Source organism: Myxine glutinosa, chromosome 2 (genome assembly GCF_964187855.1).
Source record: "Myxine glutinosa chromosome 2, kmMyxGlut1.1, whole genome shotgun sequence".
Lineage (NCBI taxonomy): Eukaryota > Metazoa > Chordata > Myxini > Myxiniformes > Myxinidae > Myxine > Myxine glutinosa.
Window position 1 is genome coordinate 130931486 of NC_136262.1, and position 16187 is coordinate 130947672.

Consider the following 16187-nt stretch of genomic DNA (forward strand, 5'->3'; position numbering starts at 1 on the left):
TGACCCAGAGGACCCAGAGGACCCAGAGGACCCAGAGGACCCAAATGACCCAGAGGACCCAAATGACCCAGAGGACCCAGAGGACCCAGAGGACCCAAATGACCCAGAGGACCCAAATGACCCAGAGGACCCAAATGACCCAGAGGACCCAAATGACCCAAATGACCCAGAGGACCCAAATGACCCAGAGGACCCAAATGACCCAGAGGACCCAAATGACCCAGAGGACCCAAATGACCCAGAGGACCCAAATTCTATGTATGTTTCTATGATGATGTATGTTTTGGTGAAAGTACATAATGTGAATACTAGTAGCAATTTTACAAAAACCATGGCATAATTTCAAATCTTGACCCGAGATGATAATTATGCTACATCATAATTTCCATGTGCCAACCTGGGCGGAATCCAAGTGGATTCACTTGACTTGTTTTGACAAAATCTAAACCCTGAAGCTTCTGCAAGTGCGAATTACTGTCACCTGTCAAGATGTTGATCCTCTTATGCTCCTTCGAATACAGAGAAACATGGTACTTCGTCTGCAAAGGTGACTGGAGGTCGATGGGAAGAATGTCGAGCATATTCTTTGTAAATACATTTTCCCTACAATTCCAGACTTTTCGGACACCTGTACAATGTTTTATAAAAACAAAAAGACCAAATGCTTTCGGATTTCAACACAGACACATGTATAATTGGTGAGATGATAAGCTCCAATCATGAAATATGTTATCAGATGTGAAAAATAAGTGTTAACGAAGATGTTACGATGATCTGATGCTGTAAGATCGGCAAAGGAGGAGTCACGTGACCTTCCAAATGCGCCAATCGTTCAAAAACCGAAAATAGTACAAAAACACCGAAACATCGATTTAAAGGTAATTTTACTGCTCATTTAACGACATTACTCTCAAATGTGAAAAAATATTTTGTAGAAAAAAGGTTACCATATTAGCTAACTTAAAAAGATATACACCTCCAAATGTACATCCCATAGTGTAAAACTAGCAATTTTGATCCGGATACATATGTCGGACTTTTGAGAGCAAGTTCTGATTGAGAACAAAACGCAATTTGAATATCTTATTTCAGGGTTATTGGGGCAATTGGTGCGTTTTTAACTAAGGCCGTTATGAGTTCTCATAGGTTAAAGTTTGAAAATTACAAGTGGTGCAGATTAAACAAATACTGTACATTCAATTAAAGCCAGACATTCAATGACACAAGTCAGAAGGGGCGAAAAAGACGAGGTGTGGAGTGTTTACAGCACGCGTCAGTTAGTTGTACGATCATAAACGATGGTATTGGTAGATCCATATGTACAATTACTGTCGTTCAACGTGTAAACCTCTAACAATCGCCGCACTATAACGGATATGGTGGGTTGTTTTGCTTTTTGTTTGTGATCATATTGCTTTTAGCTGCCAGTGTTAATCACAACGAAACCTTATATGATCAGATTTTTAACCACGGTGCACCCGACTAGGGGGTTCAAACGGTCATGAGGAGGTCATTTGGCCCATTATTGCCGTGTTGCACTCCCGAGTTAATTTATTTATGAACCCAGGTAATGTCTTTACAACAGCTTCACTCATTTAGACCCCTTTAGACCCATTTAAACCCCTTTAGACCCATTTAGACCCATTGAGACATATACACCTTCTTCGACATTTTTCAGACCTATAGTGAGTTTTTAAGACCCTTTGGACAAGTTATGACCAAATGGACACTTTTGACACCTTTTGACCCATTTAGACCCCATTAAGAGCCTTAGGTCGTTTGAAGAGGACCCCACTAAACTAAGGCTGTTTTAACCAAGGCCTTTCAAGAGAACCCCTTTAAGAGCCTCAAGTCCTTTTAAGAGCTTAGACTCTTTAAACACTTTTGACCGGTTAGAAAATAGGGGGAAAAATCGGTTCTGACGACGTTTTCCATGCACTACTTGCATTGCATCACAAGTTGCAATGACGAATCAAAACTGATTGATTGAATCATGCTGATATTGAAAAGTGAAACTGAAACCACTGATCTATGGATCATGGAATGGGAAACCAGAATGAAATGCTGTGGGAAATTGCCAATAGCAAAGCTATGAGCAGTATAGAGAGGGGAGACAGGTCAGGCACAGAAGAAGTGATGTGCAGAGCGATAGGTGCTTGGAGGTGGTCGGTTGGTATGGAAAGAACTTTGGTGATCTTCTGTCAGGCAGTAGGCTCAAAACATGCCTAAACGCGTTTCCCAGGTGAGCTTTCATAATATTACCCTCACTCCGGAGCAGTACTTCAGAGGTACAACAAGCATGGATTTAGACCAGGAGCCCAGAAGGTTTATTCAAGTGAAAAGCGCCGTAGCAACTGACCACGTGGGTTGAAAGGGTTCTACCCCCACATCACAAAAATGCATTGCTGCCGGGTCAGGGCCGGTGCCTTCCACCCAAATCGCTCAAAATAGGGACGCCATTACTGAAAATCCTATTTTCTTCAATATCTGGAAAACTATACATGGCAGTATCACAAATCTGGTGTCTACACCCATGTTTTCATGGTCAATCATTACATTGAGAAAATTATTGTAGTGCTTATAAACTATGTATTTCATCCTGAAATGTTCCTATCAGAGTGTTTGTTGTTGCAGTTGAAGCAAATAATGAACACTTTGTCTTATTTTGTTATTTCCAGATCATGGCAAATAACAACCCTGCTTGCATGATTTGCAGAGAGACAGAAGAGGAGGAGCCTGGCCAGAAGTCTTTCACTTTGGAAATCTGGGAAACAGCTAAAAATGCTGCTAGACGTCGAATGGCACTGCAAAGTGACAAGTTTTCCAGCACTTTAGAAGAGATCACCAAGACTAAGGCACCAGAAGGCAAATATTACCACTCAGTTTGTCTCAGTCGATTTTGTGCTGTTAAGAGACAAGCACCACCTACCGAGGAACCTTCTGAACCACCCCGCAAAGCCACTCGCTCAAGTTTCAGTCACCCGTCCAGCAACACAAGGGGTGTCCTTGGACCGGAATGCCTCTTCTTACTTAGGCAGTTAAGACCGAAAAATAGGGCATATCGTTCATTTTTTCAGGAAAGCACCAAATTTGGCACAGATGTAGTATGGACCTATACAATTGTTTTCCTGAGGGGCGACCAAAAATTGAGAACCCCTGGTGGCCGCCATATTGAATTTCAACATGACCGCCCTCTGTGACCTATTTCCCTCAATAACTTCTATACTATGAGCGATAACACCACAGTTCCAGTGTCTTACCCCATGTTTTCATGGTCTCTGAATCCAATGGGATCAATTGCATAAAGATTGGCATCCATCATCTTTAATTTCAAGATGGCCGCCATGGTGTTTCCATTTTCCTTGAATCTCTCATAGTATTTTATGTAAAATTTCAATTCCAAGTGAAAAACATTGTTTTATTGGTCTCTGATAACAATGGAATGGTATTAATTAATCAAAGTTACACACAGTTGCAGTTTTAACTTAAAATATTGTGGGCACTTGAAAGGTGGAGGCTCTCGCACAGACGCGTAGTACTACAAGCACTGTACAACGCAGTCCCACAGTGATGTGCAGGGCAGATTTGCCCTGGAGCAGTGGAGCATTTACAGTTGCCTTTACAGGCCGACTTACAATGGCAGCTTGTAAGCTCTGAACATGCCTCCTGTATCAGTGGTATTGTGGTCCAAATTGGTGTCCAAGAAGTCCCTGTTTTCATCCAGCCCCAATCAGCTGGTGATGGAAGTTCTGGGTAGGGCACAAGTGCCTGACTCCATACGTGTCCAGCCTGAAAACATGCACGTTTTAGGTGTTGTTCGAAGGCATCTGCTGTTGGGGGAATGTGATCAATTGTTCTTGCCTTCTTCGTGAACAAGTGTCGGCGCATGTCATTCACTGTCTTTATCTCGGTAGTCCGGTCATAGAGGATGGCAACATATCTTTCTAGACTCGGACTTCCTGCGGCCAAGGCCGGTGGCAATTTTATGGATGGCAAGGTAGCGGTAGCTTTTACCAGTGCCAATGGCAATCCAGAGTTCCTCCACACCGTGTGACTGGTAGGTAAAGTAGTGTGCTATTGCCAAGACCACAATATCAGAATCTACAGTTCGAATCAATACCCGTTTTCTCCCCTTTTTCACGGCATCCAGGACATTTTTTTGGATTTTTTGAATTTTCTGAATTTTTGGGCGCCCCTCAGGAAAACAATTGTATAGGTCCATACTACATCTGTGCCAAATTTGGTGCTTTCCTGAAAAAATGAACGATGCTTCCTCTTAACTGCCTAACTATCTGTAGAAAGATCAGAAAGAAAAGGTCACAAAAATATGAACCCCTCAGCCAATGTATGACCACAGACGGGGTAAGGCAATCATGCTTGCTGCCAATGGACAGGGTGATGGCAGGATTATTGCACTTGGTGAAGATTTAATTGCAAAAGAAGCAAAATACTATAACAGTTGTCGCCGTGACTATGTGCGGCAGAATGCGACACACACGCAAGAAGAGGAAGCATCCAATCGGAAGACGCATGCTGAAGCCTTCCAAAAATTGTCAATGTTCCTCGAGAATGAAGTCATCCATAACAAAACTCCCATATTGGCAAACGGTAACTTTCACTTTGTACAAAGAAGAGTTTCTTGCCATTGGAGGAACACAGCATGACATTGATAGGTGCACTCTACAAAGTCTCATTTTGAAGGTAAAGGAACGATTTCAGGATGTCTTTTGTGTCGACAAACGATCTAACAAATCTGGAAACATGGTCTTTCCTTCACCAATGACGTCTGCAGAAGCATTTGCTACGTTAAACGAATCCAATGAAAAGGTGGAAGAAATCAGATACAAGGCAGTCATGCGCATGAGTGGTGGTAATAAGAAGGAGCCCCTTGCCAGAATAAAGAAGATAAACTGTGTTTCTCTTCGCCCGTGCAGCAAGACACTTAGTAATCATATCAAAAGAGCCCAATATGTGGCAAGAATCTGGAAGAGGGCTGACCAGACTGATCCAACAGGTGGGGTAAGTCCCACAGACTATGGATGGAAGTTGACTCAAAACTGCTTTGAACCAGATTGGTACCCAGGAAGTGCAGTACCAGAGTCCCTCACAGGCCTACCTATGGATGACGGAGACGGAGTTGGAGCAGCTTCCATAGATGACGAGGAATCAGACGTCGATAGTACTTGGAGTGAGGACAGCAATACTAGTGATGAGAGTGACGAAGTAGACACGTAAAAATGCAGAGATGTCAGAACAACTAGTGTCATTGAACAGTACTATTTTCATCCTGAAGGACAATGACTCTGCAAGTTGTTAGTTAAGGACACAAGTTGGATGGAAATACCATAATACACCATTGTTGAGGTAATGCATGGTGAACTAGATATTTTAAACACTGTAAATGTTATCAATGTAATGACTGACCATAGTGGGGCGGCTTAGCCCAAATATTCAAAAGAATTGTGCATTTTGTGAAACAAGCACCAAATTTGGCACAAATGTACATTAATATGTTGCGAACATTTTCAGATATTGGACCACTTGAAATTCCGTAATTTTTTTTTTCAAATTTTTTCAAATTTCGTAATTTCAAATTTTTCGGGTGACACCGTCACAATTTCGGTCTTCGAGGCCGGCCGATAGGCAAAGTGTGACCGGAAGGGACGAGGTTCTCCTGACCACGTGGCCCTCGATCTGGGAAGCGAGAGGCGTTCCATTAGTGGACGCGCCCCTCACGCCCGACTTTTGGGCGGCCCCGGCAGGCCGTTTGTTTTGACGTTCCGTGACAGGCCCCGCACCCCCACCTCCGGGCCGACCGGAAGCTTGTGCTGAGTACATCATACCTGAACAACTCAGTGAGGCAGAACACAGCAGTGCACACCAGGGTGACCCCTTCAGTGCATAAACTAATTAACCTGTTCACTGCAGGGCATATAGAAATGAAGTTATTTTCTGCATATAATAATAATATAAGTTCAGTTCTATATAACAATTTCTGTTATCACCACTACCACTACAACTACCACTACTACAAGCTTTGTCTGGAATTTTGTGGACTAACAGACAAACAGACATACAGACAAGCTGGGATCAAAACATTACCTCCTTCCACCATTGAGTGTAGAGGTAAACATCATGGAAATTATATCATGCCCTAGATTTATTCATGCTTACCCGTGTATTTGCTTCACTGGTTCACAAGGTCTTTTGCATACATGTAATTCAGACTCTCGTCTTCATTGCTGACCACACAATGTTCGCAACATATTAATGTACATTTGTGCCAAATTTGGTGCTTGTATCACAAAATGCACAATTCTTTTGAATATTTGGGCTAAGCCGCCCCACTATATCGGCCGGCCTCGAAGACCGAAATTGTGACGGTGTCACCCGAAAAATTTGAAATTACGAAATTTGAAAAAATTTGAAAAAAAAAATTACGGAATTTCAAGTGGCCCAATATCTGAAAATGTTCGCAACATATTAATGTACATTTGTGCCAAATTTGGTGCTTGTATCACAAAATGCACAACAGGTTTGCTATGCTGCTACACTACCATGAAAACATGGGTGTAGACACCAGATTTGTGATACTGCCTTGTATAGTTTTCCAGATATTGATGAAAATAGGATTTTCGGTAATGGCGTCCCTATTTTGGGCGATTTGGACGGGAAGGCACCGGCCCTGACCCGGCAGCAATGCAATTTTGTGATGTGTGGGTAGAACCCTTTCAACCCACGTGGTCAGTTGCTTCGGTGCTTTTCACTTGAATAAACCTTCTGGGCTCCTGGTCTAATTGGAAATCTTAGCTGATCGAATGGAACGAAGTGGTCGAGGTTACCAGGTACAGCCATTGCGGCGTATGCTCACTGAATATTTACACAGAATTCCCATTTTTACCAATACACATTCCAAAGGAAATTGCTCGTTTCAGGTGAGACATTTATGCACCCACGTCAATGACTTTTTGCTAGTATATACAATAAACCGAGTTTGTTTACTTATTTGCTTGATGCAAGCTCCGCCCCTCTCCTCAGCACGAAGGTCTCCGCCCCTCTCAGCAAGACGTGACTACATCTATTAAACTTATCACCGACCGACATGTTACACAATATTTTCTTTCAGCAAATAAGTTGCGCTCCACTTCACATTCACGTTGTCCTCTCGCCAATAGGGGTGTAAACAGAGCAGTAGTTCCAAATGATTTATCAAACAATTAAACAGCCATGCAACATAAAACTGATGCACATTTCCACTGTTACATTTATACCGCCCAATTTGAAATAGTTTACTTAACCGATGCCTTAATAGGCCCCACACATGGCAGGCCCCACACTTGGCAAATAAAATACATTTACTTCTTCATGCAGGTGTATGAATCAAATTGGCACGCCTTTATATGAACTTTTCTAGAGCATTACTTGGTTCCTCCTAAGAACACAAGGGTAGTCCAGCATGCACACAAATTTTTTTGAATGTCCCTTCTTTTCTATTGTTTGACATTTTCTATAAGCTGTGGAATGTCCCTTATTTTCTATTGTTTGACATTTTCTATAAGCTGTGGAATGTCCCTTCTTTTCTCTACTCTGCCACATGGCACATACCCTTATATAAAGGGGCTTTTTCTATGCCCTTGGCATTTTACCCAAGATTACCCTTTATAGCCAAATCACTTGGTCACTCTCGTGTCCAAATATCAGCTTCACAGATTAAAATGTTCCGGAATTATTTCCCAGATGAGAAAAAATAAAATAATTGTTTGAATAATTGTGTAATTGAAATAAATAAATAATAATCGCAAAAACAATTAATTACTTAATCAATTGGCTAATAGCATAGCTAAATCACCACTGTTTCATCCAAATATGTAACTTTTTGAAAATTAGTAATTAATCGAATAATTAATCGATAAATTGATTAATCCATTTACCAAAAATACCCTTTACATCCAAATCACGTGATCACTGTCATGTCCAAATATCAGCTTATTCGCTCAAAACGTTCCTGAGATATTACCCAGAGATGAAAGGAAATATATAAGTACTTAATAAATCGATAATAATTAAGTAATTAATCAATCAATTGATAAATAAATAATATATATATATATAATATATATATATATATATATATATATATATATATATATATATATATATATATATACAGTTTTGGCCAATGCACCTGTTCACTGTTGTGCCCAAATTTCAGCTTTCTAGCCCAAAGGATGGCTGAGATATTGCCCAGACAAACTAGATAATCTTGACCGTTAATCTATAAAGTCCAAAAACATTGACAGCCTCAATTTTGTCCTTCCAAATCCTCTGGTGAAGTTTCATGAGGATAGATGAAAGCATTCAAAAGTTATCGCACTCACAGACAAACAAACAAACGAGACAGACGGACCAAATATTCAATTTTGGTCATAACAAATGAGCCACATGCAGACAGGGGTGAAAACATAACCTCCGTCCACCTTTGGTGGTAGATGTTACGAGAACGGCACTCGGTAGAGAGTATTCCCTCGCCAGGCTGAACAGTTTACACTTTGTATCCCACTGAGAGGCCGGATCAGCATCTGGACCATTCATCCTTGTCATACACACACACCAAAATCAAATTTGCTTGTTCTTGTCACCTCCCCAGCTCATCCACCAGGTTTTGTCTTGATTAGTCCACAACGTTTTGAGATATCGTGCTATTTATCGTTTTTGGCCCCTATCTCCTAATGGTGAAGAATCACTAAAAAAATTATGTGATCCGGATCCGGTTTCGAATCTTCAGCAAAATAGAATAAGCCCTTCCTTGTTACACACACAACCTATCCATCAAGTTTCAGCTGAATCAGTCTACAACTTTTGAGATATCGTGCTATATATAGTGTCATGCCCTATCTTTCAATGGTGAAGAATCACTTAAAAGTTATAGAACTGTATCTGGATCCAGATCTTCATCAAAATCTAATCAGTTCGTCCATGTCACACACTCAACATGTCCTCCAAGTTTCGTCTATTTCTATCCTTAACTTTTTTGAGATTTCCTGCTCAAAGTCATGTTGCTATGGATACATCAAATTGTCCATTTCATTGAGATTAAAATTGATGATCTCAATCAAAGCCGGGGTCAATCGGATTAAAATTTATTATATTTCAGATGAAAATTGATGATTTTAGAAGTTTGACCTTGACTTGACCTTTGACCTTTTGATCTCAAAAATAGTTAGTTTCCCAATTAAGTTATGCACTATGGAATTGCTGTTTTCTTTTCAAGTTAATCAGATGAAAAATGACGATTTTTCATTTCAGATGAAAGTTGATGGTTTTAGAAGTTTGACCTTGAGTTGACCTTTGACCTTTTGGCCTCAAAAATAGTTAGTTTCCCAATTAAGCTATGCACTATGCAATTGCTGTTTACTTTTCAAGTTAATCGGATGAAAAATGACGATTTTTCATTTCAGATGAAAGTTGATGGTTTTAGAAGTTTGACCTTGAGTTGACCTTTGACCTTTTGACCTCAAAAATAGTTGGTTTCCCAATTAAGCTATGCACTATGCAATTGCTGTTTAATTTTGAAGTCAATCAGACGAAAATCGATGATTTTAGAAGTTTAACCTCGAGTTGACCATTGCCCTTTTGATTTCAAAATCAATAGGCTCCTCAATTGTGGCTACTTCTACAGCTTGGTAAAGTTTCATGACAATTGGTTTAGAATTGTGACCTGTAGGCGATTGACAGTCAAACAAACAGACAGACAGACAGACAGACAGAATAGCGCACAAGACCAACCAAGATACTAGAAAAATCTTCAAATTTGCAAGTAAACAGACAGACAGGGCAGAAAAAACAGCTTGGAAAAAAGGAACTTCAAAAAAGAGCTTCACAGAACAGGGATCGACAAGGAAGGCTCATTGGAATGGCTAAGAAGAGGTCAAATTAATTTGGATGGAGAACGAGTAATCAAAAATGCCCAAGACCAGGGACACTACACTAATGGCTTTAAGAAAATGGTGGCATTAAACCAAACGGACAAATGTATGTTTTATGGGGTACAAAGAAAAAGTACTAGTCACCTCCTTTTGGGATGCAAAACTCTCATGTCAGAACAGTTGTACACAGAAAGACATAACAGCGTCTGTAGAGTAATCCACTGGCACATCTGTAAACATTTCAACATTCCAGTTCCAGAACAATCATGGAAACACAAACCAAATCCAATCCTTGAAAATGAACACATAGTGCTCACGCATGGGAAGATGATCCCATCAAGTGTGGACATTGCAGGCGGAGGATTGCGTCCGGACATAGTGCTCAAACACAAAAAGGAAAAGACAGCATTGCTTATTGAGGATTCCGTTCCAAATGACTTTGGACTAAATGTTGCAGAAATCAGGAAGATGATCAAATCCCAGCAGCTGAGACATGCGGTCAACAGGTCTTGGAAATTGGAGAAAGCTGAAATGGTACCAGTGATAGTCAGACTAACAGGGATGATCAAGAAAACCCTTACCGAGTACTTAAAAAGCATTCTGGGGAATATCACAAAAAATGAGCCACAAGTGGAGGTTGTCAGAGTTTCAGTGAGGATTCTGAAAAGATCCCTGGGAACAAAGATATGAGAAGGAAGATTCACAATCTGGTTCATGAATAATGATCCTTTACCGAAAATGGAGATGGAGATTTTGAGTTCTGGGAGAACTTTCTCCCTCCTCCTGGAACCCGCATATGGAGATAACAACCAACTGGAGAAAACATAACCTCCATCGAAGGTAATAATTGTGTGGTCGACAAATGAATCTTCTTTCCTGGAGAATCACAAGGCAATTAACACTTATTTGTTATTCGACATACCGATAGTTACTCGCACTATGTAAAACAATCATCATTACTGCAGATGATTCCTTACCCTGTAATTAGGTCCGATATGAATGCCGAATGGGGCAATATTTCCTCCATCTGCTTATCAGATGATTGGAAGTGCATTCCCAACAAAGAATCACATGATGGCGCTCACCGGCCAGAAACGCACACATGGCATTGGGGGTCCTCCTGTGGCATACAGTATCTCAGCTTCTTCTGCTTACCATCCGGAAAATAAAAATACATTTGCATGCATACAGAGGACTCCAAAACCACAAAGAGCAAATATTATATGTTGCAGTAAATATAACCGAAGAAATATTTTTCATTCTTGAATGAAGCAGTGAGTGTTCATTGATGCTAAAAGCTTGAATCGATCTGTTTCAGGATTTGGCATGTGGGCCTAGAAGTCACTGAAATGGATATGCTAATACCTGGTGTTAAGTCGCTGTGCCTTCTATATGTCAAAATATTACAAATGTTCAAAATAATTGAAGCATTCAACCTGAACTTACTGTACAGTTCGGGGGTTGGCACAGATGGACATTCCGTACAGAATGAGGCAGTCTTAATGACGTGATTAAAGACAAAGATAGCCCTCGTGTTTTATGGTGAATTGCTTTTTAAGGCAGTTTGTAGATGAGCCCCGAGGGGAGTGAAATGTTGCACCTCTTAAGTAATGACCTGAATATGGCAGAGAAGGTTTTTAAAATTATTATTATTTTTTGTATACAAGATCGAGGCTCATGTCGGGGCTAAAGTCGATAGGGGATAGTAGCCGATAGGAAAGGTTGGTAGCTGATAGGAGAGTGTTTAGCGACAAGCGACCAGGATTCGGTTAAGAGTTGGAGTTTGGGATAGGAAGGTGCTGTGGATGGTTAATAATGAATAAAATAGGGACTGCATGATTCAAGGGACACAGGAGAAAGATCTAGTGGTGGTAGTAGATATAGCGTTAGGTACGCAGCACATTGCCAGGCCGCAAGGCTAATGTCGTTTTAGGTTGGATTAACAAGGGGATCTATAACAATAAATGTCAGTGTGTAACCAGGAAACTCCTCCAAAACCATGAAACCGAGGAGCCCGAAACTTTGCATGCATAACTAGAACGGCACTCGGTAGAGCGCATACCTCCACCTGGTGAACAGTTTATGTTTTGTATCCCAATGATAGGCCGGATCTGGATTCGGACCTGAACCAAAATCTAATCGGCTTGTTCTTGTCACCTAACAAACTCATCCACCTAGTTTAGTCATAAGTCATCCATAACTTTTAAAAATATCATGTTGTATATCTCCTTTCGCACAATCTACCAATGGTGAAGAATCACTTAAAAATTAAATAATTCTCGTAACCGAATCCATATTCAGATCTTCCCCAAAATCGAATCGATTAGTCATTGTCACAGACACAACCTGTCCACCAAGTTTCGTCCAAATCCGTCCACAACTTTTTGAGATATCCTGCTATATATCGTTTTTGGCCCGATCTCACAATGGTGAAAAATCACTTTAAAATTATACTAGCCGGAACCAAATCCGGATCTTCACCAAAATATAATAATTTCGACGGTGTCACACACATCGGCTTTTACATCGACATTGACCTCTCTTACATCGACATTGACCTCTTTGCCAAATTTCATCCGAATCTGTCCACAACATTTTTGAGATATCTTGTTCTTGTTCAGAGACAGACAGACAAACAAATGAAAAATCACTCAGTAGAGCGACACTTGGCAAAAAAGAACAAAGTATAGTGGCACTCAGTAGAGCATCCATGGAAACTATAACAACACTAGGTAGAGAGCAAACGTCTGCCAGGCTGAACAGTTTACGGTTTGTATTCCACTGATGGGTCAGATCTCGATCTGACATGAACCAAAATCGAATTGGCTTGTTCCTGTTGCCAAACCAACTCATCCACCAAGTTTTGTCATAACTCGTCCATAACTTTTTGAAATATCATGTTATATATCGCTCATTGGTGAAGAATCACTTAGAAATTAAATAATTCTCGTATCCAGATAGGTATTCGGATTTTCACCAAGATTGAATCATTTCTTCCTTGTCACGCATCCAACCTGTCCACCAAGTTTCATGTGAATCTGTCCGCAACGTTTTGAGATATTTTGTTCACAAACAAACAAACAAAAGAAAAATCGCTCATAGACTGGCACTTGGTAAAAGAGAACAAAGTAGTATGGCACTCAGTAGAGCATCCTTTTGACCTCACAAACAAGTGAATCCTCTTGGATTGCGCTGAGGTTCGGGCATGGAATTTCTAGGAGGAAGTATAATTTGTATGCAATGAAAGTACATGTAATATGGGATCGAGTAAGATCGAGTAAGCTTCACCAGTGCGCGTGCGCGAATTTACGTCACGTCGGCAGCGAGAAGGCGTTCCCCAACACGAACCAATCAGGAACTGCCACGCCCACTTATATGATCTCAGAATTCCTGTGACAGGAATTAGCGTTACACTGGCTGGAAGTCAATCGCTAAAGGCGCTTCCTCAGCGCCAATAATTGGTGGTTGAATTATGTGACCTGATATGCAAATCGTCTTCAACTTTTAAGTTAATCAGATGAAAATTGAGGATTTTAGAAATTTGGCCTATGTTGACCTTGTGACCAAGGTTGATCTCAAAAATAGTTGGTGGTTGAATTCAGATCACCGATGTGAAAATCCTAAACAAATTTCAAGTCAATCAGATTAAAATTGGGGGTTTTAGAAATCTGGAAAAAGTGTTTGACCTTAGGCTTTATGTTGACCTTTTGGCCTATGCTGATCTCAAAAATAGTTGTTGGTTGAATTCAATTCGCTGATATGAAAATTATATTCTAATTTCAAGTCAATCGGATGAAAATTGAGGATTTTAGAAATTCGAAATGGTTGTTGACCTTTGGCCTATGTTGACCTTTTGGCCTATGCTGACCTAAAAAAATAGTTGGTGGTTGAATTCAGTTAGCTGATATGAAAATTATATTCTAATTTCAAGTCAATCGGATGAAAATGTAGGGTTTTAGAAACCTAGAAAAAGTGGTTGACCTTTTGGCCTACGTTGACCTTTTGGCCTATGTTGATCTCAAAAATAGTTGGTGGTTGAATGCAGTTCGCCCATATGAAAATTGTATTCAGATTTCAAGTCAAGCAAATGAAAATTGAGGATTATAGAAATTCGAAATGGTTGTTGACCTTTGGCCTATGTTGACCTTTTGGCCTATGCTGATGTTAAAAAAAATACTTGGTGGTTGAATTCAGTTAGCTGATATGAAAATCCTATTAAAATTTCAAGTCAATCGGATGAAAATTTAGGGTTTTAGAAAATTCGAGAAAAGTGGTTGACCTTTGGCGTACATTGACCTTGTTACCTATGTTGACCTGAAAATAGTTGGTGGTTGGTTTCAGTAAGTTGATATGCAAATCCTATTCAAATTTCAAATCAATCGGATAAAAATTGAGGATTTTAGAAATCTGAAAAAGTGGTTAACCTTTGGCCTATGTTGACCTTTTGGCCGATGTGGATCTCAAAAATAGTTGGTGGTTGAATTCAGTTAGCTGATATGAAAATCCTATTCAAATTTCAAGTCAATCAGATGAAAATTGAGGATTTTAGAAATTAAAAAAAAGTGGTTGATCTTTGGCCTATGTTGACGTTGTGACCGATGTTGATCTCAAAAATAGTTGGTGGTTTAATTCAGTTCGCTGATATGTTAATCCTATTCAAATTTCAAATCAATCGGATGAAAATTGAGGATTTTAGAAATTTGAGAAAAGTGGTTGACCTTTGGCATACATTGACCTTGTTACCTATGTTGACCTGAAAATAGTTGGTGGTTGGTTTCAGTAAGTTGATATGCAAATCCTATTCAAATTTCAAATCAATCGGATAAAAATTGAGGATTTTAGAAATCTGAAAAAGTGGTTAACCTTTGGCCTATGTTGACCTTTTGGCCGATGTGGATCTCAAAAATAGTTGGTGGTTGAATTCAGTTAGCTGATATGAAAATCCTATTCAAATTTCAAGTCAATCAGATGAAAATTGAGGATTTTAGAAATTAAAAAAAAGTGGTTGATCTTTGGCCTATGTTGACGTTGTGACCTATGTTGATCTCAAAAATAGTTGGTGGTTTAATTCAGTTCGCTGATATGTTAATCCTATTCAAATTTCAAATCAATCGGATGAAAATTGAGGATTTTAGAAATTTGAGAAAAGTGTTTGACCTTTGCCCTATGTTGACCTTTGGACCTTTGGTCAGACAGAGCAAACCTTTGGTCCCTTCCGGTGAAACCAGTAGGGGATGAATAACATGACTCCCACCTGCTGCTCCATAGTGAGCGGGTGTACTGGTTATAACAAAGTTACATTTCGATGTTTTATAATTAGTGTAATATACAACAGCCTTTATAATATGTTCATGTGATGCTATGGAATAGGTGTTACTGTTCAATAAGTGATTATAATTGTTTGTGAGGAACAATCTTTTGAAGCAATCATGTGTGTGTGTGTGTGTGTGTGTGTGTGTGTGTGTGTGTGTGTGTGTGTGTGTATGTGTGTGTGTGTGTGTGTGTGTGTGTGTGTGTGTGTGTGTGTGTGTGTGTGTGTGTGTGTGTGTGTGTGTGTGTGTGTGTGTGTGTGTGTGTTTGCAGTGTTAAGTGGGCAATCCACGCACTAAACACCTTGACAATGCTGAAGCTGATCGCATTCTGCATTATCACCGTCTCTGGAGTCGTCTTCATGGTCTCTGGAAAACCTGGTTCCCTCGCCTTGGGTTTCAATGGTCCAGTGCCGAATGCTTTTCAACTTGGACAAGCATGCTACCAATGTCTATGGGCTTATAGTGGCTGGATGTCCATCTGCTATATGACTGGTACTACACACAAGGGCAGTTTTCAGCACAATAAACTTCACCTTGTAAAGGTTTTCTAAAAGACAAAAACAAGCCAGGATTGGGGGAGGTAAAGATGAGTGAACAATTAGCCTCGAAACTCACACTGGATATTCCCCCCAAAATCAACAGAAACAACGATTTAAAACATGTAAAAACATAGAGTGATGGAATCCATATGAAAATAGTAAAACATGCAAAACAGTAAGCCTATTATATTCGCCAATATTATCATAAAATATTCATAATTATCTTCAAAAGAAGTCGCACAAATACAAATCGCAAAAATAACTGATTGGAAGATCTAAATAATGTAATAAGTTCTAAATAATTGATAAGCTGCTGTTGTGTTGTGGGGTCATTCCAGTAGAGGGGAAAAGCAGGTCCTGGCTCATTTCAAGTTTAACATTGAAGTTAATGGGAAAAAAGGGAAAAACAT

At 39.9% G+C, this 16187-nt stretch overlaps 1 protein-coding gene across 2 annotated transcripts in view; it reads left to right on the top strand.

Moving 5' to 3' along the window:
* The window catches only part of LOC137421250 (b(0,+)-type amino acid transporter 1-like), a 212450-nt gene that overhangs the window by 60960 nt on the left and 135303 nt on the right, over positions 1-16187 (top strand). For both annotated transcript variants that reach the window (XM_068107124.2, XM_068107125.2), the window contains exon 2: positions 15510-15730. In XM_068107124.2, the coding sequence (XP_067963225.2) occupies positions 15510-15730 (221 nt within the window). The remainder of the gene's footprint in view (positions 1-15509; positions 15731-16187) is intronic.